Source organism: Equus przewalskii, chromosome 13 (genome assembly GCF_037783145.1).
Source record: "Equus przewalskii isolate Varuska chromosome 13, EquPr2, whole genome shotgun sequence".
Taxonomy (NCBI): domain Eukaryota; kingdom Metazoa; phylum Chordata; class Mammalia; order Perissodactyla; family Equidae; genus Equus; species Equus przewalskii.
This window is the reverse complement of record NC_091843.1, coordinates 83,923,412-83,948,701: the sequence shown is the minus strand read 5'-3', so window position 1 is coordinate 83,948,701 and position 25,290 is coordinate 83,923,412. Positions and strand designations below refer to the sequence as shown.

Sequence of the window (25,290 nt, the reverse complement as noted above, 5' to 3'; positions counted from 1 at the left end):
AGAGCAGTGCTTCGAGAGTGTTTTGTGTGCCTCGTATCTTTGTACTCTTCCTTCTAGAGCAAGAGTTGGTGTGAGCTAGGTGAGTTCTTTCTGAACTCTCCCAGGGATCTTATTATAAGGAAAACACTGGTTAGAACTCTGGAGGAAGCTTTACGGCATCCGCGCCACAATATCCAGAACCAAATATCAGGGACTGTGGTTTTGGAGGTGGATAAGAGTGTGGCTTATAATTGTATTTATTTTCTTCCTGCCTTCTTTGAAAGTTCTTATTAATATCTAACGTAGACTAGAGTACGTTAATTCATCTGATGCATAAGGAATTGTCCATGCCTTTTGAAGATTATTTTAGGCTAAGAAGAGAGCATTTATTTGTGCCAGTTGTCTGCTATGATCATTGCATTCCCATCTTGTGATCTGAGTCTCAGATGGGTCAAGGACTCAATTCAAATTTTGTCTTGGGATCATTGCATAATTGCCCACTGCATCTTACCACGAGAGTAGGTTAGTGAAGTGTAGAACCACTGACATTTCTGATACATAGGCAAGATCTCATAGAACTAAAAATTGTCTTGCTGGTGCACAATGGTCATACTGGGAAAAAGAGGGCCACGTGCTGGCTGGTGAGGTGACCTGCTGACTGGGTTTCATTTCTCTCATCAGAGAGCATTTCCGAGGTGTGATCTTGAAAGAAAACTGCCTTTTCTCTGGGCTGATGACAGGGGATAAACTATAATGAATGACCTCACTGTATGACTGAGATGCTGTTAAATCCTTGCCCCTAGACCTGCGTATAAGAGCCGGCTCTTAGAATCTTTGGGAGCCAGAGGTGAAAATGTATTCCCTCAGGAGGAGGCACTATTTACCAGTCATAGGCTTTTGTAATTTGCTGAGCTGACTGAACATTACACAGCTGGAGAGGAGCTCTTAGACCAAATATAAATATTGTTTTGTCCCTACCTGTAGCCTCTCTCCACCGTGTCTACAGAGAGTCTCATATATGAATTGTGTGCAAAGCATTCGACGCCTTATTTAAATCCTTGCAATGAAGGTATTATGAACATTATTGGCTCCAGTGAACTCACTGCCCATGTGTTAGTCTGATGTGCATTGTCATCTTCTACTTAAATTCTGTCATTTGGTCAGTCAGCCCTCTTCTCTGAATCTGTAGAACGATCCTTTGCAGGGGTTTGGTGTTCATTTAAATGAGAGATCAGGTTCTACCAGACAAACAAAAACACGAAGGCAGGCTTTTTAAAACTCTCCCAGGCTAACTGTCTTCTAAAGATGGGCTCAGGAGCACCTAACTCAACCGGGACTGTCCTCCACATGAGCTTCTGTCATCTCCTTACCTCTACTGGGATTCCTGCCTCCCTCCCTCCCTTCCTTCTTTCCTTCCTTTCATGGGAGGCAGAGGTGGAAAGCAATCGTGACCAGTATGAGGATTTATGTAGAAATTATGCAAGTCTGTTAGACGCCAGGCTTCAGTGTAGCAAAACTGAAGTGCCTCTGAATGTGAAATGTGCTGTTTTAATTGGATGCCAAGACTTGCTCAGGCACTGGTCCCGTCCTCTGCCTCTGACATCTGAAGGGAAACGTAGCTCCTGGTTTCTGTTCGTGGATGTTGAGCATCATGGGCTGATGTGGCATTGGGCACTTGCTATCTGTTATCTGTGAAAGTTTGGTTGTAGGGAACAAATTAGCTATTTTTCTTGGGAAGAGATTTATTACAGGGAATTGGGTCCATAGGAAGGGCTGGAGGAATAGGCTCCAGGCCAGGCATCCAGGAATCCCTTCTGGGACACCGTGCAGAGCTGATCCACCAAGGAGCTGCCGCCTCCACTGTCCTTGGATGCTGCACAAGCAAGAGACCCCTTTGGAAACTGCTGACCTAGGAAGACATCAACTTGGCTGCACCAGTGATCAGGAAGCTGCTGCTGCCTCTGGTAGGCTGCCTCTGGGCAGGGACACTGCAATGCTGCTGCAGAGGAGTGCTGGCCTCCATGGCCACGCCTGCCAGCAGAAAGGCCTGCTCTGGCAGGGAAACAGCCTCCGACTCATCCACCTTCCAGGCCCCAAGCAGGTGCTGGTATTTGCATTTAGAGCTAGAGTTGCAAGAAAGTCTGGGAAATGCAATTTTAGCTTTTGAGCCCTCCAGCCCCAGAGTACGGGAAGGAACACCTCTCCATCTTAGCCTTACATGGAATTAATGTGCATTTTTAACCTTCTTAGTTCAAATACAGATGCAAATATATTGGAAGAATGTGCAGTAATGAGAGAGTCAAATAGGCACATAAGGTGCTCTCACAAGTTTAAATGCACCTCTGCTGACCCCCAAACTCACTAAACTATCTTCAGGCAAAGCAATGTTTGTGCAATATGTGGTCTATCTGCAAAACAAACATGCAATTAGTGGGTGGTTGTGTGACCCAGTTTATGTGCACAAGAGTGGACATCAAGTCCTGTGCTTAAAAAGGGGGCCTTTTTTTTCTGACCTTGGAAAAGTACAGATGTGATGTGTGTCCCAGCATGAGATGCTGTGTAATCAGAGAGCTCGGGTGGCTGACTGCACCAGGAGGTGTTTACTCATTGGAGAACCCTTGTGAGATGGGGAAATTAGAGATGGGGAAATGAGACTGCTGCCTTCGCATCTGTAGCTGACATAAATGATACCTATGACATTGAGCAGTGCAAAAACTCCGCTACCTCATGAGCTTATTGTGGGGGTTAAATAAGTTAATATGTGTGAAGGGCTTGGAAGAGTGCCTGGGGTATAATAAACACTACATAAGTAATTGGTATTATTATTATATCATTATTGTTTTCTATAAAATGGGATAACTGTAACTTATAGGATTGTTGTAAAGCTTAAATGAGTTTAGTCCCTGGCATAAGTAAACACTGAATGAGTGTTAGCTATAAAATAATAATAATCATGGTGTTTTAACTCTTAGAATGATGCTTTCAGTGTAGGATATTTCCCCAGGCCTTTTAACCCAGAGGCCTCCTGTATCTGAAGAGTGAGACAGAGCTGCTGGCCTGAACTCGAGAGAAGAGCCCAGGCTCGTCTTCATTTCTCCAGGATAGGGCATTTTCTCAGCAAAGTGCACATTTACTCCACAGCTTTAGTATACTTTACGGTCTTTCAGTAGAACCTCAAGTCCAAGAAGTTAGTTTACTTTTGGAAAATTATTTTTCTAACCAAAATGATTTTGCGCCACGCTTATTCACTGTGTGAATTAAGGTCTCTGACCTTAAAATTGAGCTAAGTTTGATGAAAAAATAAGTCAACCTTCCCGAAGTTTAGGAGTCAATATGGTTCATTAATTCGTATTTATATTAACCAGATTCTTTGACCTGATTTGGTAGAAAATATTTTTGTGCAAGTATCTGGTAGACTGTTGAATCATTTCTAGACTGCTGAATCATTTTTGGGAAGTTAAATAGAACATACTTTCAGAATTCGTGGTTTTAAAAAGGACTTTCTCCAGCCAGATGAATAGTGACAGTAATACAGACTTGGGGAATGGAATCCTTGGGGAGCTTCTGGTACCTTCTGGCGGTTGCATACCAGTTAGTAAGTGTCGGCTTGATCAGCAAAGTATGGATTCTGGAGGGAAGAATGATAAAATTCCTATATGGAAGTTAAAGTCCTTGGTAGACACAGTGAAGGTGTCTGGGTAGGAAGAGAGGAGCTTCGAAGCTCTCAAACACGTTTTAAGAATTGTTAGAAATCTATTTGAAAGTTTTCCACATTGAGCATCGAGCAGCCATCTTCCGTTGAAATGATACAGATGGACTTTGTCTGAAATGCTCTGCAGAGACACGGGAGACAGGCAGGGCCGATCCTCAGACAGGGCGGAGGGTGCCCCACGGACGAGGCCCGGCGCGACCCTGCCTTGGTGTGCAGGGCGTTTTCCTGGGGCTGAAGGTTTCCTAACTTTGTACAAGCCTCTCTTCTGAGTCCTCAGTTACTAAGCTGCAAGTCCTTTACGATGCCCCCAGTCTCGTGGTTACAGGCCCTGGGGAGGACGGGATGAGAGAAGTGTGGTAAATTCCAAGGCGGGGAGGTACAGGAACCTCCTGACTCAGGAAATACCGAAGTCTTTGAATAAACGGAACCAGTCTGTGTTGGTATATTTATCCACAAGTGATAAAGTGAATACAAATTCTTGGATTTTAAGAAATGGAAACAGTTGAACAGTGACTGAGTCCCCACTGCGTGTAAGGCCCTTTCCATGAAGGGAGGTGTAAACGTAAGCCAATGTCTCAGGCCTCCAACATGGGACCTCAAAGGAAGGCCCAATTTCTTCTGATACCTGAATTAAAATAATTTAAGAACTGCCATCCCCACCCTGCACCCCATAGAATTATCATTGGAAAGTCCATCTTTCAAAGAATTCCTTGGGAATTTTTCCAAGAATTCCCAGTGCTCTTTTTCCCTGTCCTTGCTTGCCTGCTGGTGCTCCTCTGGGTCAAACATCATGTCCTAACTACATCAAAGCCCCACCCACTGGTCCTAGGTGCCTCTGCTGCTGATGCAGAAGCTTCAGCTGATCCACAGAGATGCCCATGTGAACCCCACTCTCTTCTTGGCCACCCCTGGGTCTGGTGCAGATCTCTGACATTTTGCCCAGACTACATGTCTTACACGTTCCTAAATCTTGGGTCTTATTCTGGGGTACTGGTTCCAACCCCTTCTTGCTTCTGGTGACTTGACTCTTAGGAGAACCCACCTTCCTTTCCTACAGTTTAACCTGGTTCTGTCTGTGCCTCACAAGTCCACCTAATGCCTCTCAGTGTCACTGAACCTCAAAGAAGAGAGATGGAGTTGTGGTCTATTTCTAATCAGGGACTTATGTAAGCTCATGGATGCAATCAGATGTATGGAATTGTGTTTCCCAACTTTACCAAGAAGCACTCAGGATCAAAGGATTATTGGGGCAAGGTGACACTTTAATCCTCATGCCAAAAGCCCTTGCCTGCTAATAAATACTCTGGGGATACCTATGATAAGCAAGAAAGACACAGCCTCCATTGTTACATGTAAGGAAGTGGCAGCATTGAGAAAAGGCCTTCATAAGCAGCAGTGAGGGATCCATGGTGATTGAGGTGCTGGAGGAAGGGATGGGGGCAGGTAGATGATGATGCTGGAGAAGTGAGGGTGTCAGACGCACGGTGGGAGACCTGAGCTTTGTCCAAGGAGACACTGAGGAAGGGACCTTAGAGGCACCTGGATAAGCTCCTCATGTTACCAAAGGGGAAACTGAGACATTGGGAGACGAATGTACCTTTCGAAGGCCACTCAGTGAGATAAGCCCATTGAAAAATCCCCAGGCCGTTGTTCCTTCTGTCGCATCTTACTGCTCCCTTCAGGAGTGAAGGAAGAGAGTGAGGATGGAATGGCAGAGAGATTTTGAAGGAAAGGGGAGTTAAGGTGTCTCCTGATCTCCCTTGTGAGGTGACTGCAATCTTCAAGTCATGGCTGGCAAAGTGTGCTGGCAGGGAAGCAGCGGCACGATCCTGGCAGTATGCACTTGGAGTATTGCCATATTGTGCTGTTAGCAGCACTGTGAGTCTGACATTGCCCTCAGTGGGTAAGGTGATGGATCCAGAGCTGTTGGCATAAGGGACCCCAGGTGAATCATCAAGCAGTCCGCATTGTTAAACTAGTTCACTGGAGTGGAATTATACAGCAAGCTGCTCAGAATCTGTCTGAAATCCTGGGAGGGGCTTTAAACTGCACACTTGACTGCACAATTGGATGGCAGCGATGCTCTCCTCACTGCGCTTTCTCTAAGTTTCAGAGCAGGCACAGAATTTAGAGTGAAAGGCCACAGAGCAGCTGCAGGCCTGAATGCCTGCATTCTGACCCTCCGCCTCTGTGGCTGCCCGCAGGGTGCAGGAGGAAAAGCAGAAGCCTCCCCTGGCAAGTTTGGATGGTGGGATCAAAGACATGTAGTATGAAGCAAGCAGGACGGCGACTGAACATTGACGGAATCAGACAAACTTGGTACTCAGAGTGGAGCTGTTCTCTGGAGACTCCCCGAGTAGTGCTGCCTGGACTCGCTTTAGGACTTCAGATCTCAAATGGGCGTTCTGTACCACCAGACAGTCCTAGTAAAGGCCCTTTCCTACGTTCCAGGATGCCCATTTCTGGTCTTCTCTCTTCAGATCTCCATACCCCTCTCCACATTCGGCTGATGATTTTGCCTCTTGTTTCACGGTGAAAACATACAAATGGTCAAGGATGACCTGTTTCCTCCACCAGCCCACTGCACTTGAACTCATCCTCGGCCTTCTTCCAGTGGTTCTGGAGGAATCATCCCTGCACTGCTGTTGGGTCAATCCCTCCACTTTGCCCCGTCCCATCCCTTCTCACCTCCTAGGGAACTTTTCTCATCAGTTACCCTTTTCTCCCTCTACCCAGTCATCCCCATCAGCATGCCGTCATGTCTTTCTATCACTCATTTTACCAGTTGCTCGTCCATTTCTCTGCTCGTTTTCAAAGCAAAATGTCTTGAAAGAGTTATTCATACTTAATGTGTCCGCTTCATCACCTCCTTTATTTCCTCAAGCTATTCTCTTGGATTTTTACTCTGACACTCCTGAAATGACTCATCTAGATCACCAATGTCCTACATCTTGCAGAAGCCAAAGCTCTCATCTTAGCCAACCTCTCAGCAGTATTTGACACAGCTGGTCACTTCCTCCTTATGGAAACACTTCTTTTCCTCTTTGCTTCCATGACAGAATACACGCCTGCTTTTTCTTTCACTTGGCTTTTCTCCCTTCTTGGTCTCCTTTGCTCGCTCCTCTTCTACTAAATCTCTACTGGTTGTGGGGACATAAGGCTCTGTCTGCACCTTTTCCTCGTCTACACTCTCTACTTAAGTAAGCTCATCCAGTCTCAGGATTTTAAGTCCTATTTAAATGCTTGATACTCTCTAATTTACATTTCTAGCCTGAACCTTTCTACTTGTGTTTCAGGCTGTTATATCTAATAGCCCCACCGATATTGCCACTTAGATGTCTGCAAGAGACATCTTCCAGTTTAAAACCAAACTCTTGACTTTATTCCCCAAACCTACCTCTTCCCCATGTCAGGAAGTGGCATCTTCATTGACCCAGGTGCTCAGGCCCCAAACAGTGGAAGCGTTCTTGGTTCTTCTCTTTCCCTCAGACCTTGTATTGGTTTCTTAGGGTTGCTGTGACAAATTACCTCAAATGGGTGAATAAAAACAACAGAAATTTATTCTCTCATTGTTCTGAGCTAGAAATCTGAAATCAAGGTATCATCAAGGCCAAGCTCGCTGAAGGCCCCAGGGAAGGAGTCTGCCTTGCCTCTTCTAGCTTCTGGTGATTGCTGGCAATCCTTGACATTCCTTGGTTTGTGGCAGCATAATTCCAGTCTCTCCTCCATCATCACTTGGCCTTCTTCCCTCTGAATGTGTCTGTATCCAAATTTCCCTGTTCTTATAACCACACCACTCACTGGATTTAGGACCTACCCTAATGCAGTTTGACACGTTAACTTCACTACATCTCCAAAGACCCTATTTCCAAATGAAGTAACGTTCACAGGTTCTGAGTGGACACGAATTTCAAGGGGACAGTATTCAATTCAGTACTGACCTCCACATCTGATTCATCACAAGCCATAGCTCCTCCATCTCCAGTAATTCTTACCACTCCTGCCACAACCTTTTTCCAAACCTGCATCACCTGGATTACTGCCTCATACCTGGTCTCTCTCACTCCACTTTTGCCCCCTTCAGTTCACACTACACAAGGTGGCCAGAGTAACTTGCCCAAAGCATAAATCAGATTATGATTCCCTTGTGCAAAACCCTCTTGTGGCTTCCCAATACCAGAGAGTAAAATCCAGCTCTTTAACTTGGCTTGAAAGATGCTCCATGATCCACTCTGCTCTCCAACTTCATCTCCCTTCTCCTGCCCCCATATTCGCTGGGCTCCAGCCACATTGGGCTGCTTTCTGTCCCTCAGTCCTGCCGAGCTGTCTCAAGGCCTTTTCATTTGCTGTTCTGCTTGACACACTTTTCCCCCAGATCTTCATATGACCACTTCCTTTTCATCGTTCGAGTCCCAATTCATGCGTGCCCTCCTTAGAAAGGCCTTCCAAACCAGCCAGGCAAGTGCGCGCTCTCTCTCTCACATTAGCCTGTTTACCTCTACATAGCTCTTCTTTTCAGAATCTGAATTCACCTTATTTATTTGTTTATAGATCATAATATCACTGACATGACTTATTTATCATTTCTGTCTTCCTTCAGTAGAACGTAAGTTCTTGTGAGCAGCTAATTACTTTTCCTTGTCCACTGGTGTACCCCGGCTCCTACAAAAGTGGTTGGCACAAAGATGCTCAATAAATATTTTGTGTCTGACTAAAATGGGCTACCTTTGTGTTTTGTGGCTCCTACCCTCCCTCTCAAGGTATGTTTCGTTTTCTAGTGGTGAACTCTACCGTTTTTATACATTAAACCTTTTTGTATAAATTCTTATGTGTTAGCAATTGAGAGGGAGCAAATGGCCTATTTTCATACCTCTCCCCAACCATCTCTAAAATTGTTGGCTTTGGCTTCCTCAGGATATCTCAACTGATTTTGTGGTCATCCCCTCTCCCCTCCTGCATACATGGGTTTATGCTCATTCACAACCTTATACACACTTTATATACACCCTTCCTGGATAAGAAGCTACTGTTCTTTCTCTCCACCCCAATCCCCATGGAAAAACATTTCTAGATGTGTATGTAGGATTCTGTAGAAAGAAATATAGAAGCATTTTAAAAATTATTATTATTTTGGTTTGTGGGGAAACTAATGCCAAGAATGTGAATATTATTCCCCATCAGGTGACAAGTCACATCTTATCCAGAGGAGGTAGAATGCCCATCAGCGAATTCAAACAAATGGACAGAAAAATCTTCCTCCCTTCTTTTTTTCGGTAGTTGGTTATGAAGTTGGGCAGAAAGGAAAACTATCAGTTTGTGATTTTTGTTTGTTTGTTTGGTTTCTTTTGGTGTTCTTGTTCATCATGTCTAGAGCATTCACTGTATTTTCAGAGGCCTCTCTGGGTAATACTGATGTTGCTGTCAAGAAACTGACCAAGAATAATATATTTCGTGAACGTTTTTCTTTATAGATTGCTGTATTATAGTTTTCAAACTGGTTCAAGTTATTGTCTCCCACAAACCTGTGTCACCTCTCAGCACCTAGCCCATCTCTTTCCTTCTTGCCTCGGCAATTTTCTTGAAAAGTCATTTAAATTTCCTTATCCTGTAGCTTCCCTGCTTACCGACTCCTCAGACGCCCCATTCTGCTTTGGCAGAAGTCGCCGTTGCCCTCCCTACTGGCAGTATGTTCTTGTCGCATTTGTACACCAGCACAGAAGCTGATGAGGCAGCAATGGGAGGCTGAAGGTTACACAGCAATAGGCAAGGGCGAACGCGCTCCCCGGGAACAGGCACTCAGGCAGTGTGTCTCAGTGGGAAGAGCCTGGATTTTAGAATCGCGTAACTGGGCCACAAACCCTGGCTCTGCTTTTACCAGCTGTGACCTTAGGCGGCTATTGGACTTCTCTGAGCCCCAGTCTCCTCATCTATAAAAGCAATGAATATGTTTTATAGAATTGTGAGAATTCAGAGAAGGAATACACAAAGGTTCTCAATAAGTTTGATTTTAAGCTCAGTAGATAATCATTCCTTTAAGAATCTAAACAGCACACATTGTGAAAAATCTGTAAGAACAATTCAGCTGGCAGTCTTAGTTACTCAGTTCCTTGAAAGATGAAACGAAAGATACTGATTTTGCCATTCTTCGTGTATTTTCATCACAAATAATGGTAGACCTGCTGAGCTTATTTTCCTCAGTCTAGAAGGACATGTTTTTTTCATTGTTATAGTTAATTCACTTAGAGAGTGCAATTAGAGAGTAAGGAGAAGAACTTAAAAACTGAAGGGTAAGGGCACACTTATAGAAAGGTAAAAAAAAAAAACCAGAAAACCTCTATGCAGCATTTGTTCGTTACCTCATTAGCATCTTGCCAATAGCACCTTTGAGAAACTGCCCCTTCACATTCCTGGCCATGTGCTCTGAGTGGAAGCTTACCTCCCCACCACACACACGCACACACACACCCGCACACACACACGTGTACCTCTCCTCCATCCCCGCTCCCCCACTGTCACCACAGTGATGAGTCCCAGCAAGGTGAATGATGCACTTTGGGCCAGTGAAATGCAAGGATTTGTTTGGGAGCTTCTAGGATAGAAATTTCTCTCTTCAGTGGAAGCTACTAGAAAGAATGGCTTCTCATCCTCTGGATGGTGTGATATGAGGTTATAAGACTGGCATGGCCTTACCCATTTTTGCTGCCTGGACATGAGAGAATGAAGGCACTGAAGAGAGATAGACAGAAGCCAGTCTCACATCATGTGCCTCTGAATCAAATGGAATCTGAGTCTAGCTCAGAGATATAAAATAGCAATTCCCTTTTAATCTAAGCCACTTTAGGTTGGGTGTGCTGTTCCTTTTGCAAACAAAGATTTCTAACCAATATTCCATTAAAATGGAAGGAATTGAATGCACCAGTAATTACTACACCAAATGTTCTACCCTATACAGACTGAAGTCCACTTTCTGCAGTCATAACTATTATTCTAGATCGTCTCTCGAGAATAAGTATGTCAATTCATAGATTCTCTGAACACTGTTATCATGATTTTCACCACAGCGTATGTGCGAATATCCTACTGGTCTGCATTTACCTATTCTTTTTGAGTTTACTAGCCATGTGACCTTGAGCAAGTAGCTTATCCTCTTCATGTCTAGGAAAACATTCTAGACTTGGTTCAGTGGGCAATAGAAGACTTTAGAAATACTCGTGCTAGAGCAACAAGAAGTTAAAGGGATGTTTAAGCTTACTCTTGAAGAGACAGGTAACTTGCTCATTTTCAGGGTTTCAAATGATACGTTCTTGGTGTTGCACTCGTTTGGAGGCTATCTCCTCCCCATTTAAAGAACAAACTCCCTGAGAGCAGGGACCACATCTCTTTCATTCACCCAGCACCTACACAGTCACTGGAACATAGTAGATGCTCCATGGATATTGACTAAATAATTGAATTATGGATGGAGAAAGAATAGAAGGACAGAGAGAATGGAGAAAGGAGAAAAATCTAGGAGACAATAGCTACAACCCATGTGTGAAGACCCAGACTTAGGATTGTGGCAGAAGGATGGAGAGAAACGGATAAATCTGACATTTGCAACCAAAAAGTTAACAGTATTTGTTGACTGAATGGGAAAAACCAAGGAGAGATAGAGAAGAGTGAGATTTCCCACCTGAGAAGCTAAAAACATGGTTATCCCATTAACTCAACAGCAAAGTTAAAATGGGAAGGAGCTTGAGAGCAAGAAACATAAATTTGATTTTTTGACGTGTTTCTTATGAGGGGAGAATATGTCATTAATATGGAAATGTCTCCTAAGAAGCTTGCTATGAGGGATTTGGGGCAAATGTTGGAACTGGAGGTGTCAGGTGGGAGTGCATAGAAAAACCATGAGAGAGAGTTATGTCCCCAAGGGAGTGAGAACTGAACAGAGTCAGCTGGAGAATGGATCAGGAACCAAGGAATGAGGCAGAGGGGGACAAACTGGAGGGTTGGGTGGAGAATGGGGAGAATGTTTGGTGACAGAAGCAAAGAAGGGACAATAAGAGAAGCATCCTCTGTTCCTCCAGACATATTTCAGAGTAAAGAACAGACTTAGTTACCCAAGATTTGTGGGAAAGTAATGCACATAGTTTAAACATAGTCCAGTAATCAGATCGCTATATCAGTCACTTTCAGACATTTTTATTGCAACCCATTCTAAGAAATATATTTTACATTTGACCCAGGATACACACACACACACACACACACACACACTTGATACGAATGTTTCCCTGAAGAGAACTCACTCTCACTATGTACAATCTACTCAGATAATTTTCTTCTATTTCATTTTTTAAATGCTGGTAGCAACCCACTAAATTGATTTCACTCCCCATTAATAGGTCATGACTGGACTTTTAGAAAATGATGGTCTATCTAATGGTCACATAGGAAATGTAATAAATTTGTGGAAAGAGCACATTTTGAGGAAATTTTAATTCCAATTAGATAAATAAAGTGTTTTGTTTAAAATACATTACAGTATGAAACACATCTCTCTTATAATGGCGCCATGCTCTCATCACACTTCAAAATTTAGAAGAGAGAATTAAAAGGAAAGCACTTAATTCCCCCAAATATTCGAATAGCATCTTCTCTTGTAGTTTTTAGTGTTGGTTTACAAACTTGCAAGAAAAACTTAAAGCCTAAACTCTGGATCCAGGAGTGAGATGTAATTAAAAGCTCTCTGGCCTTGGGAATGGACAGACCTGGGCTCAAGTCCTGGTTCTGCCACTTATTAACTCTCTGATCTTTGCCAAATTTCTTAACCTCTTTGACGTCCTGTCGCTTTGTCCATAAATAAGGATAATGACGTTTACCCGACTCGGTTGCTGTTGTTGTTGAAGAAGCTACATTACTCATGGAGCCATGCTCAGCACCTAGTGGGCATGCAATAAATGGCAGTTGTTGTTACTGCCCTTAATCCTGACGGTTAATTTATAGACCACTTGTAAAGCACGCAGCACAGCGCCTGGCACAAAGCAGCAATAAATATTAATAATCTTTCTTTGCCAACAATTAGAGAGTAGAAATACAGTTGTAACCCCAGTGCACAAAAACGTACAAACCAATGATATGATTTTGTATTGCACGCAATTTTGTAGAAAGATGTGTACTGGATAAAGCAAAGCATGTTGATAACATTGATTTTATTGGACAGATTGTGTCCCATTTGTATAAAGTGAAAAAGATACATCACTGACATGGCAGTTATCTTAATCCCCCCACCAATATAACCATTAAAGTGATTGCAGTGCATTCATTCAACAAGCCTAAATTTATTAAGACCTACAATGACAAAAACACAACAAGAAACAGTTCATAGAAGTACAATTAAGGTAACCAATAGTTAGAGTTTACTTTTCTCCCAGGCAGCTCATCACCGTGGACCACTGACATCAATATTGTCCCTGTGCTTTTGGCTCTTCCTGCTTCCATTCTAACTTTCCTCGCCAAGTCGGGAGGACGGCTTATAGATGCTTTGTTGGCATTAATACAGCTCTGCAGTCCACTCCTTGGTGATCTACTTTGCTGCTATTTCACCATCTTCAAGAATTCCTTATCTTTTACAGTTTGTGCTCAGGTAGCCTCAGGGTGGACAGTAATCTTGTTTCCATCTCACCATTGTTTTACTTGCCTCTTAGAAAGTAGGCAGTGAAGTTGGCTGAGTATCACGTCATTCAAGGAATAAAATAAAAATTTCCCTCCTTTTTTTCTATTTTCAACTTCTTTGCCTCCCTCCCCACTACTTTCTTGTATGTTCTGCTGGTGATAGATTTCAAACACATAGTCATCCTGGTAATATGGTGAAAGAATGACCTTAATTCAGAGATATAGCATCTGCAGACACTTTCAGATAGTTTCCATTGGGAGTGATGCAATTTTTGTTAAGAAAAATAACTACTGACTGCCTATGTGCAAAGCTGAAAGGCCTACAAAAATGCTTGAGATAAAATCCCTTCACTAAGGAGTGTATAGTTTAATGGAGAGATGGCACATCTGCCAATTGCTTTTAGAGGTGGGATGGCTCACAGGGTGTCTGGGGGAGGCACTGTAAAGTCAAATCTCATTCTTAAATTCATGTATATGGGGGTTTGGTTCATATTACTTTTCCAGATGACTTTTATTGCCCAAATTAGCCAGTTTGACCAGTGCCTACAACTGAAAAAGAATATGCACAAATTGGAAAGACAAAAATCTCCGGGTAACAGTATTCCAGATGTCTAATATTAGTAAGATAAACTCTCCTGGTATATGTATAGTTTGGTTGTGCCATTACACTTGACAGGTGAAAGATGTTTAAAACCCCGCAAAGATTTGCTATTTGTTGTTCCCAAAAAATGGCTCAAAAACTCCTTGGGGGGTGGATCCATGATTCTAGGACAGAATGGTTTCCACATGGATGTTGCCACCAATTAGTTGTATAGTTCATGTTTAAATTCAGAAGTAAATATTGCCCAAGCAGTCCCCAATTTAGATAGTGGCTTGCAATAAGGAGGAAATTTGGTGACTTGTGAAAAATTGTTGCTCTAATTTCACAGCTATGAAGTCTTTGAAAAGTGGGGAGATGTGCATGTCTGATTGGGAGTGTAGACCTATATGTATATTACAGCAAGACCACACGTATCAGTTTAGTACGTGAGAGCCCAGTTAAGGCAATTTCAGTTAATGCATAAGCAGTGGCACCTTTTGTAAAACTTGCTCTGTCAGGATTTGCTACAGGCGTGCCCCTCAGATAGATGGTTTGTGTATCTGGTTTAGGGAAGTTCCAAATTGGTGGTGGTTTAAATAGATTTGAGAGAGTATTTCTCTCTAAGATCAAAGACCTCTATCTGTTGATCAAGCAATGAAAAAGGTTCTTCAGGAAGGAAATAGCTTGGTGTCCATCAAATCTTTTCTGTGTTCACATATCCTTATAAACTAGCATACTGTCAAAAGTATATTGTGAGGACCATTGGGCTCAAGAGGATGGATGGATGAAGCCAGCTGTAAGTGAGAACATAATTACAATGAATATGATTTTCTTGAATACCCTGGACTAATTCTTGTTTTACGGGAATTATTTAATCTTTAAAATAACTTTAAGTGGTAGCACTATTCTCCTTTTACGAGTCAGGAAACCCAGCCGTGGAGAGGTTAAGTAATTTGCCCTAAACTTTACTTCTGGTCCATCCTGGAGCCATATCAGGGGTGGCTTGCCAAGTAAAGGGTTTTTTTTGAGGAGGATGTGTTTTGGGAGCCTTCCTTCCCTTGTTCTCAGTCTTGGAAGGCTGGTCCTACGTGTGGCTAATCTTTCTACTCTGGCTGTCTTAACCACTCACTGTGGATTGTTCCAGCTGCACTGACTGAGTGCACGTTGTTGATCACTTAAGTGAGTGCCTGGTCGGTTTCCAAGAGAATTTTGAGCTCTGCAAGTGGCAGAAGGTGATGAGCTCTGAGCAGCAAAGAGATGTTTGAAAACTTACCAAGCTGTCATCTATACAAAAAAGATAAATAACATGGTTCTTAGAAGCAGTTATGAAGAGCATGCAAGCAGTATAATCAAATCCTAACCTAAATGGTAATAGAGGTTGAGATTTGAATTTATGGAAATGTTGGAAATTTGATAAAAAAAAGCCCTTAAATGGTCTTTTACTATGTATACTGGATAATTTGGAGAGTAGAAGAGCGTTCCTTGCCTTTCTTGCATGTCTTTCAAAATAAACTCCCATATCCACCCACTCCTGATACAGACACAAAGGGACTAGTGGTGGCTGATGTTTTTCTAAAATACGTTAAAGAAGAGCAGCTCTTTTAAAATTCGTCTTCATTTTGATCTCCATCCTTCAGTCCCTTCCTCACTCCCATCTCTCACCCATTCTGTTCTCATCGCACTGATTAGCCATCTTTTTACTTATATATGTGGGGGGGAACTCTGCCTCACCTTGCTTTTTCAGTATTTCAAGAGCTTTTGACTTTCATCCTCTAGCAAAATGCTGACTCCTCAGCTCTCACTCCAGTTGAGGCCTCGACTCTTAACTTGATAAATCTGAGCCTTCTAATATACTTTCCCCATTTCTCATACCATTTCCCATCCTCTTCATCTGCCTTTTGATTATAGGTTACATATATATTCTTGCCAGTTGCTTCAAAGATATCTTTGTCTTGGAGTTCTGCCATTTCACAGTTTGTCAAGTGTGATTTTCATTTTATTTATCCTGCTTAGGGTTCATTCTGATTCCTAAACCTGAAGATTCATGTCTTTCATCAAGCCTGAAAAATTCTTTCCCTATATTGCCTCTCTCTGGTTCTTTTTCTCTTCTTCTGACACATTTACTAGATGTATGTTGAGAAATACTTCTTTCCTTCATGTCTTTTAACCCTTGTTTTCTGTTTTTCATCTCCCTTCCTCTTTGTGCTGCATTTGAGTAATTTTCTCAGATCTATTTTTCAGATCTCAGAAAGTTTGCTCTTTCTGTATTCAGTGGGTCTAATCTGTGTTTATCTATCTTATATATGTTTTGAATTTTCTATTTCTAGTCTCTTTTTCAACAATAATTGAAAGAATAATTCTACTAATTTGAAGAATTTTTATGTGGTTCTTGTAAAATCTGACTTTTTAAGTACTTTTTAATTCTTTTCTCGTGTTTTCAGTTCCCACTTTTATATCTTCGGTCTTTGTAAAAATCCTAATTTTAGGATGTTTAAACTGGAACTATCTAATAGCTCTTATACCTGAAATTCTTGGTTATGGGAGGGGGGACGGGGGGGACTTCCTTATCCCTGTGTCTCCTGATCCTTGTTCGTGGTGGATGGTTCGTGTGTTTTGTCATTTTGGGTTGTGAGTTTTCCTTCAGGGACTTTCTCGGTGGTAATCTCATACAGGCTGAGGTGACTGTGTGTCCCTCCAGAGAGATTCTGTCTGTGCTTTTGTCAGGTGCGCAGGGTTATCACTGGCCTGGGCCACTTTTTATTTTAACTTCTCATCTAGAGGGGCAGACCACGTCAGAGTGGGTCAGTCTGGGCTTTAAACCTACTTGAGGTGGGCCTGTGGTCATCCGTTCCTAGAGCGGCTTTTGGTCACCCCACTGAGATCCAGGCTGAGGCAGACACATTTTTTAACTGTCTCCTTGTGCAAGTTGGAGAATTTTTTTCTCTCTAGTCCACTATTTCACAGAGAGGGGTCTTTTGACAGTTCCAGCTTTATGTGGGAGTCTCAGTTCCCATTCCGTCACCTGTACATGAAGGCCCTGGGGCTTCTTCTCCCAAACCATGTGAATTTACAGTCCAAATCTCATGTTACCAAGGCTGGTAAGCTTCCCTCCTCTCAGGGCAGCCAGCGGCCATTCAGAGACTTGGTTTTGGTTTTCAGATCTCTCCGTGTGTTTGAGCCTGGAAAGTTCATTATTTTCTTGAGCACTCAGCAATGTATTTAAAAAGATATTTATTATATTTTACCCAGAATTTCTAAGCTTTTAATAGCAAAAGATTTTTCAAAGATATCTAGTCTGCCAAGAGCACGTCATCATCATCCTCTGACAGTGTCTACTAATGGGTGGAAGCTGCCTGTCTACATTCGAAGGGGAGTATGGAGAAGGGGCCTCTGCCCTTTAGAAGCTCATAGTTTTTTTTTTTTGTTTAACTTATTCATAAGCTCTGAGGACTGTTCATTCAGTCTTTCACTCAATCATCCTTACATTCATATCACATTCAATAAATACTTAGTAAGTTCCTATTATCCAGGCTTTCATTCATTTATTCAGCAAATATATATTGTGTACAGTATCTGCTACATGCCAGATATGTGCTCATGCTCAGCAAAAACATACCCAATCCCTGTCTTCATGGAGGACACAAATATTGATCTGATAATTAAATAAATAAATGTAAAGTTGCAAATGTAGCAAGTGCCACAAAGTAAATCTGCATGATGCTATGAGATGTGTATGGGAGGTTTGTCCAACTCAGGCCAGGAAGGCCTTATTTGAAGAAGTGAAATAAGCAAGAGTGGCTTTCATTGAGTGAAAAGGGGAGCAATAATTGTGCCAGATATGGAGCAGTATGTGCAAAGGCCCTGGGATGAGGATGACGGACTAAGAGAAGAGTACTGAGACTGCAGTGGAAACAATGAGAAGAATATGGTTCTGGAAGAGGCTGAGAGGGAGCTAGAGGCCAAACCACGGAAGACCTTGTAGGCTATGTATTTATCATAAGAGCCATCGAAGGACTTTAAACAGGGGAATGACACATCTGATTTGCCCTTTGAAAAGATCTTTCTGACTTTAGAGGAAAGAACAGATTTGAGGAGTCAAGAGTGACAGTGGAGCCCAGTTGGGAGGCTATTGTCAGTAGACCAGATGAGAGTTGCTGGTAGCTCAACTCAGGTTTTGGCTTTGTGGAGAAGAAGATATGGACAGAGTTGAGATTTACTTAGCAGGTAAGATTATCAGGAAGAAACAGAGAGATGGGCCAGGAACAATTCCAAAATTTCAGGCTTATATACCTGGATGGCTGGTGGTGTTCCTTTACTGAGGTAGGGAACACTGGAAGAGGACAAGGTTTGGTAGAAAGGCATGGACTTTTCTTTTGCGCATATTGAGTTTGAGATTTTTGAAACATCTAAGAGGAAAATATCAAGAGGCAGTTAGATATATGGGTCCAGAGCTCAGAGAAGAGGTCTGGGGATATAAATATGTGAGTAATTTGCCTATAGGGGTTCATTAGATGAGATTTCCTGTGGGGAGATGGAAGCTATCTCTTAGATTTAGAGGTGTGGAGGTTATTGGTGACCTTAGTGTGAGCTTTTTTGGTGGTAAGATGGGGTGAGAAACTTGGAGTAGGGTGTAGAGCCAGCAGGAGATGAGAAAGTGGAATCAGTGGGTAAAGACAACTTTCAAGAAGTTTGCCAGTGAACTTATGTAAGGCTTGAATTCATTTTTAAAGGAAACATGTCACTTAATTATGATTGCAAGGCAAAAAATATCTTTTAAAATAGAGAGTCAGGTGGCCAGCCTGGTGGTGTAGTGGTTAAGTCTGCATGCTCTGCTTCGGTGGCCCGGGGTTTGCAGGTTTGGATCCCGGGCACAGATCTAGCACCACTCATCAAGCCATGCTGTGGCAGCATCCCACATAAAATAGAGGAAGGTTGGCACAGGTGTTAGCTCAGGGACACTATTCCTCAGAAAAAAAATTAAAAAATTAAATTAAATTAATAAAAATAAAATAGTCAGTAGAAAAATATTAAAATGGTTTCTTGATAGTGAAAAGGTGGCCTAGATAGAGACATAGGCTGGCACAGAGAGGACACAAAGACACTGAACCGATATTGAATTGTAATAATAGCTAACATTTGTTGAGCTCTCACTACTGTCCCAGGTGCCAGTCTAAATGCTTAATGTGTATTAACTAACTTAACCTCCACAACAACTCTGTGGGGTCGGTACACTTATTATCCCATGCAGGACGTGAGGAAACTGGTCACCAGCAAGGTGCTGTAACTTGCCAGGGTAGGAAAACAGGATTTCAACGCAGACAGTCTGGCTGTGGAGTTCATGTGCGTAACCACTATGCGAGACTGCTTCTCGATGTGTGGGTACACGACAGAGTATCTGTATCGTCTGTGAGCCAAGATATGGACTCATCCATCCACAAATATTGAAACTGTTATTGGTTATATAATGACTTTGGGCAAAGACTATAAACTAATTACCTGTGACTCAAAAACTGTTCGAACTCCTTCTTGGCTTTGTGCTATAGAACAAGACAGGCGTAAATAGAAGGGTCATTAGACCCGCTTTAGCTTTAATCAGTGGCCTTTAATAAATATGTGCACATTATTCATCTAATTGCACCTGTAGCCACGCGGTGGCCTCGCTGCTGAGGTACAATAGGTCAGTCAGCTGCCTTCACAACAGTCTGAAGCCACCTGCACCTCTTTGCCAAGATGTGTCATTTGTGAGTTTCATTAACCAATGTCCTAAAATAAGTGACCTTTCCGGGTCCCTGGGGGTTGGTTTTAACTCCAGCATGTGTGTTTCTTTTCCTCCTAAGGATTTAACAACACCGAGAGAACATGCGACAAAGAGTTTATTATACGTAGAACAGCCACCAATCGAGTACTGAATGTCCTCCGTCACTGGGTCTCAAAGCACGCACAGGTAATTCAGTGGCCTCGTTAATTATTTTCAAGAATTTTTTTAAACTAACTTTTTAAGTCGTTGCACATGTAAAACACCTCCTGGTTCTCTGGAGTTAGAGTTTGAAACCTTGAAATTGGAACGCAGGAAGGGAAGCAATAGGAGGGTAGACATAGATCAAAGCAGACACACATGCATCGCCAACGCTCCCCGTTTCAGATCCCCAAATGGCGTGGCACAGGCGGGCAAGCAGGGCTCCGCTCGGCCTTCATCTTCTGAGGCAACAACTCCCACCCATGGGCGCTAGAGCCAGGGCAGCTACTGTACTGTGCCACCCCGGGAGCACCATTCACAGGACCCTCTCTGTACGTGGAGTTGTGCCAACTGCAGTGGTGCCTCCTGGAGGTAAACAGCAGGTGCTCTCCTGAAGTAAACAGTAGATACCCCCGGAGGTAAACAGCAGGTACTCCCCTGGGGTAAACAGCAGGTACCCCCTGAGGCAAACAGCAGGTACCCCCTGAGGCAAAGAGCAGGTACTCCCCTGAAGTAAACAGCAGATGCCCCCTGAGGTAAACAGCAGGTGCCCTCTGGAGGTAAACAGCAGGGACTGCCCTGAGGTAAACAGGTGTCCCCTGAGGTAAACAGCAGGTAGTTACCTGAGGTAAACAGCAAATGTTCCCTGAGGTAAAAAGTAGGTACTCCCCTGAGGTAAACAGCAGATGCCACCTGGAGGTAAACAGCAGGTACTTGCCTGAGGTCAACAGCAGGTACTCCCCTGAGTTAAACAGCAGGTGCCCCCTGGAGGTAAGCAATAGTCTGGTATCTGGTCAGAGAGTGTTTTCTCAGCCTGGTTCAGGGGACGTTTTGCCTCATGCCCTTTGGTGTTTTGGTTTCTAGTGTCTGTTTTTTTTTTTTTTAAAGATTTTATTATTTCCTTTTTCTCCCCAAAGCCCCCCGGTACATAGTTGTATATTTCGTTGTGGGTCCTTCTAGTTGTGGCATGTGGGACGCTGCCTCAGCGTGGTCTGATGAGCAGTGCCATGTCCGCGCCCAGGATTCGAACCAACGAAACACTGGGCCGCCTGCAGCAGAGCGCGCGAACTTAACCACTCGGCCACGGGGCCAGCCCCTCTAGTGTTTGTTTTTAAATTGCATCACGCTGACAGGATGCCTACTTGTTATCTGTATGTTTTCAGCGCACGTTTGTAGAATTTGTACCCACTTCACCATTTCACAAAATAGAGCGAGGGCCCCTTCGCCTCAGTTGGAGGCACACATTGTGTTTGCCTCACCTGGGCCGGCTGATGGCCCGGCTCTCCTGGACATGTCGGGGGCTGGCACCTGCAAGGGGAGCAGGGAGAGAGAGAGGGGGCCCTGTAGGGCTCAGACCAGAACACGTGAAACCTGTAACATGTGAGTTACCTGATGAGCAGAGAAGAGGAGAGAAGAGCAAGGAGTTCCCCGGTCTCACTTCATTGTGGAGACCGGCATGGGTCTGCCGCATGGTCCCTGGTAATGACAGTCCATCAGATAGGGTCACCTGATGGCCAGGCTCCTGAAATCCCTGTGGCAGGAGAATTCACTAATCGGGAAAAGTGGGATTTGGGCCTCACCACCAGTTAGCCCATGACAATTCTTAAATATTAATTAAAATAAGAACAAAGATACATTAAGTGGCATAAAATTTCATCTTATGCATCTTAAATAAATAAAAATGAATCCTATATGGCTGAAATTCCAAGAAGCGTCCTTAGCTCCTTGGAAATATCTAGTCTCTCTTCTCCATAATCTCAGTGAGCTGCTTGTAAATCCATTTTGCTCATCGCAGATAAAGGTGACTGGGATTTCTCCTGCATCCGCCTGTCCATCGCATTCCTCTCTGGTTTTGACTCAGGGTCTTGACTTCTGATTCCTGGGGCCCACAATGGCTTCGAGAGGCAGAGAGCTTCGAGAGGCAAGGCGGAGCAGATGCTGCTCGTCTCTCGTCTCTCTTCCCCGGTTTCAGCTGGGTGGTGCAAGTTCATGCCAAAACTCACGCAGTCAAAGCCCAGGTTTCCCTGGCCTCAGCTCCCTCCTCTCTTCCAAATCTTCCCTCAAAAAAACTCTAACCTTGCTGCCCTATCAGCCTCACTTCCCTCTTCTCAATCCCTACTGCCCTCTTTTTCTAATGATCTCGAGCAGGAATCCCTCACAATTCACATATAACTCTTACAGTAGCTAGAAAAGAATCACAGAGCACATTATAATATGGTGGGGCTGTTTTACTTTTGGTAAAGAGAATTCATAGGTGGGAAGAGATTGGTGTACTGACTCCCTCACTTGTAATAAAGAGATTTATAGGAAGGTGTTATGATCTGATTTGAAAGCTGCAGTGTACACACAAACATACATGATACAGATATACATACATACGTACACATGTGCATACAAGCACACATACATATGTGCATACAGGCAATATTAGGTTGAATAGCACCAAGTCAGTGGAACAGAAAATGGATTGACGTGAAAACAAAGGTCTCTTTATTCAGATTGTGTCCTGGTGGCTGCTAATTCTAATCCAGAAAGCATGGAAGTGTTAGCTTTTGCTTGGACAGTTAGATACTTTGCAGCCTGTTACTTCAGATGTGCTCATACACGGGGAAGCCCTGGGTCATCAGTTCCAGTTAGAGGGCCGTGCTGGGAATCCCAGCTTCTCAGACTCTCCCTTCGTCGGGGCATATGTGGATGGACTAATCGCTCAGGTACTTGGTCTTTTCTCTGGACACGATTATTATAGACAATTTAGACCCTGATGTGCCAATGGCAGTTCTCACCACTCACTCACTTGCCTTTGCTTACCTTCCCTGCAGTGTGGGTGGATTTAGGGATCTGTGGTTGGCTTCGGATTGTCCTGGTGTGACCTTATCGTGCACATCCTGTCACCTTCCTATTCCAGGGAGGCTCCGTCACCCTCCCTGTGTCGACACATGACATGCAGGACATTTCTGTAGCATTTCTGCTTATTGGCAGTTGCTGTAGGACATTTTTTGCTGTCTTCAGTGTCCAGATTTCCCTTCCTCCCTCTACGGACTCTCTACTGACCTGGGCTCCATGGTGGGAGTTTGAGCAAGTCAAGGCGGGCTCTTGGTAATGGATTGGTAAGCAGTCTGAATAGACACAGCTGCTTTTGGCTCATGGTCCTGGAGGCCACATTGTGTGCCTGCCGCCTCCTCTCACCGACTGGGGGACAGCCAGAGCCAGTTGAATTCAGAGGAGGTGTGAGTGTGGCCCCTGACTTGATCTCCCTCAGCAAGCTGACCATTAGGGTGCTTAAAGACCGAGTAACAATCAGCGTGGTGCCTTCTCCAAGTTTATCTACAGGTCTTTACTCTCTCAAAGGCAGCGTCTAGCTATGAGATGAGCCTGCTGGTCCGAAAACCTGGGCTATAGTCTGACTCTGCCAATTAACTCTTACCTTGGTTATCTTTGGTTTTCACAGCACAATATCAAGGGCTTGGACAAGAGCATTTTTCATTATCGGAGTCACTCTGTGCCAGCTGAGTCCATTTAAGGAAGAATGTAGCGTTATTGTGGCCACCCGATTACTTTGAATTAGGAGCTTTAAAAAAAATGAGTATGAAATTGTACTCATTTCAAAAATACACCCAAACATGGCAACAAATATGTTTTTCCTCACATGGTAGACTACCCTGGGACACCACTTCAACTTATAGAAAACAGAAAAGCCACAGTGAAGCAACAAGGTGTAGAACGGTCCCCAAATAATCTGGAGAATTGAGTCCACCACAGAGTATTAGATATTATGTATATACCTCCCATTTCTCATCAAAAGTAACTAATATTGGCAGATTCTACCTTGAACTTAATTCAGGAGAAATAAGTTGCGGAAGAATGAGCTGGTTTTCCAGAGAAATAAAATTTCCCTAGGATGTCACTTTAACTCCCTACCCGCCTCCCTCATGTGGTGCTAAAATGTCATTTCTTCTCCTAGAAGAAAACCTTCTATCATTTTCTTAGTAAGTAGTTGGTAAGGCTAGAATGTTTCACTTTATTTCGGATCCTAGAAGTTTTCATCTGTTAATACATTCCGCCCTAGTTTCTCCTCATTTAGTTGTGCTTTTTACTCATTAGTTGCCTTTTATGTTGAAAGTAAAGCCACAAGGCCAAGTTGGGCTTCTCGCATGTGCCTCATCTGTGGATCAGCAGAAGGAGCAGCAGCCCAGGGTCGGGGGCACCTGTGTTCTTCCTCCCACTCTGCCTCCATATCTTCTGTGGGGCCCTGAGTCAGTCACCCTCTGAAAATGAGAACAGCCGTCCCTGTTTTACCACCTCCAAGGATGTGCTGAGAATTAAAGGCGATGTTGACTTAAGAAGCCTGAGATACATAAGGTATAATATAGGTGTGTATGACTCAGGAGAGGAGAGATGCACCGTTCATCTCTCCAGCTGGCCCCGAAGCTCCCTGCTGACAGCCTGTCTCATTCATCTTGGCATCCCCTTTCACACCGTTCTGCAATGCTGGGCGTAGGACAGACGCCCAGTCATAGTTGTCACTCGAGTTTACATTTTAATGTTGCTGTTGTTCATTTTCTCCAGGAGGTCATTTTCTAGCCTTTAAAATTTCCAAAGGCAGCCGAGACAGAGACGACGACCGCTAATGGCCCAGGACTCACGGCTGCGTGTGCAGAGAATCTGCATAAAGGAGCTGTTTTCATTAGGTGTCCACACACTTCTCGAGCACCTCCTGCCAGGAGGCCTTACGTGTCATTTGCACAATTGCAAGGTGTCTACAGCTTCCCAGGCTGCAGAGCTGTTAACCAGACGCTCCTGTAACTGCTCTTCTCTTCTGTGCACAGACAGGCGAGGGAAGGACTTCAAGGCTGACTGTAGACAGTTTAGATCTGTGTTCCAGTCTCTGTCAGGGGCCTTGTATGCATAATCTGTAGCAATTTTGGTTTTCCTGAATTGTGTTATTCATCAACTAATTCTGCAAAGATGCTCTGTTCACTTGTTTGAGGAGCTTTACAGACCATGGCACTGATCAAGGAGCCCGCAGCTTTGTCTGCAGGTTATGACTCACTTCATCAGGGTACTGTCGGAATGACAAGTGGCTGAGAATGAAACAATCACCCATTTTCTTAATGGTAGGCTAAGGGAAATGTTTTAAAAGGGTGAGATCAGGCAAAAATGACCTACTTACATAAAAATCTCCTTCCCAAGGGAGTTTATGGAGGGGACATTGCTGCTCCCGTCTCTGTTCTCTTACCTCCTTCCTTCATTCACTAATAAGAATTGAGCATCAGTGTGTGCCAGACACTGGGGTAGATGCAAGGGTGTGCAAGATCCAGACAGTGCTGACTCAGGGTGGCTGGCCTTGAGTCTCTAGCAGAGAGGTCTCTGAAAATCCCACCAAGTGCCCCACGAGAGGAAGAGCTA

General features: G+C 43.7%; 1 protein-coding gene across 26 annotated transcripts in view; it reads left to right on the top strand.

Moving 5' to 3' along the window:
- The window catches only part of RASGRF2 (Ras protein specific guanine nucleotide releasing factor 2), a 215,255-nt gene that overhangs the window by 151,302 nt on the left and 38,663 nt on the right, over positions 1 to 25,290 (top strand). For all 26 annotated transcript variants that reach the window (XM_070571504.1, XM_070571516.1, XM_070571503.1 and 23 more), the window contains one exon: positions 19,766 to 19,872. In XM_070571504.1, the coding sequence (XP_070427605.1) occupies positions 19,766 to 19,872 (107 nt within the window). The remainder of the gene's footprint in view (positions 1 to 19,765; positions 19,873 to 25,290) is intronic.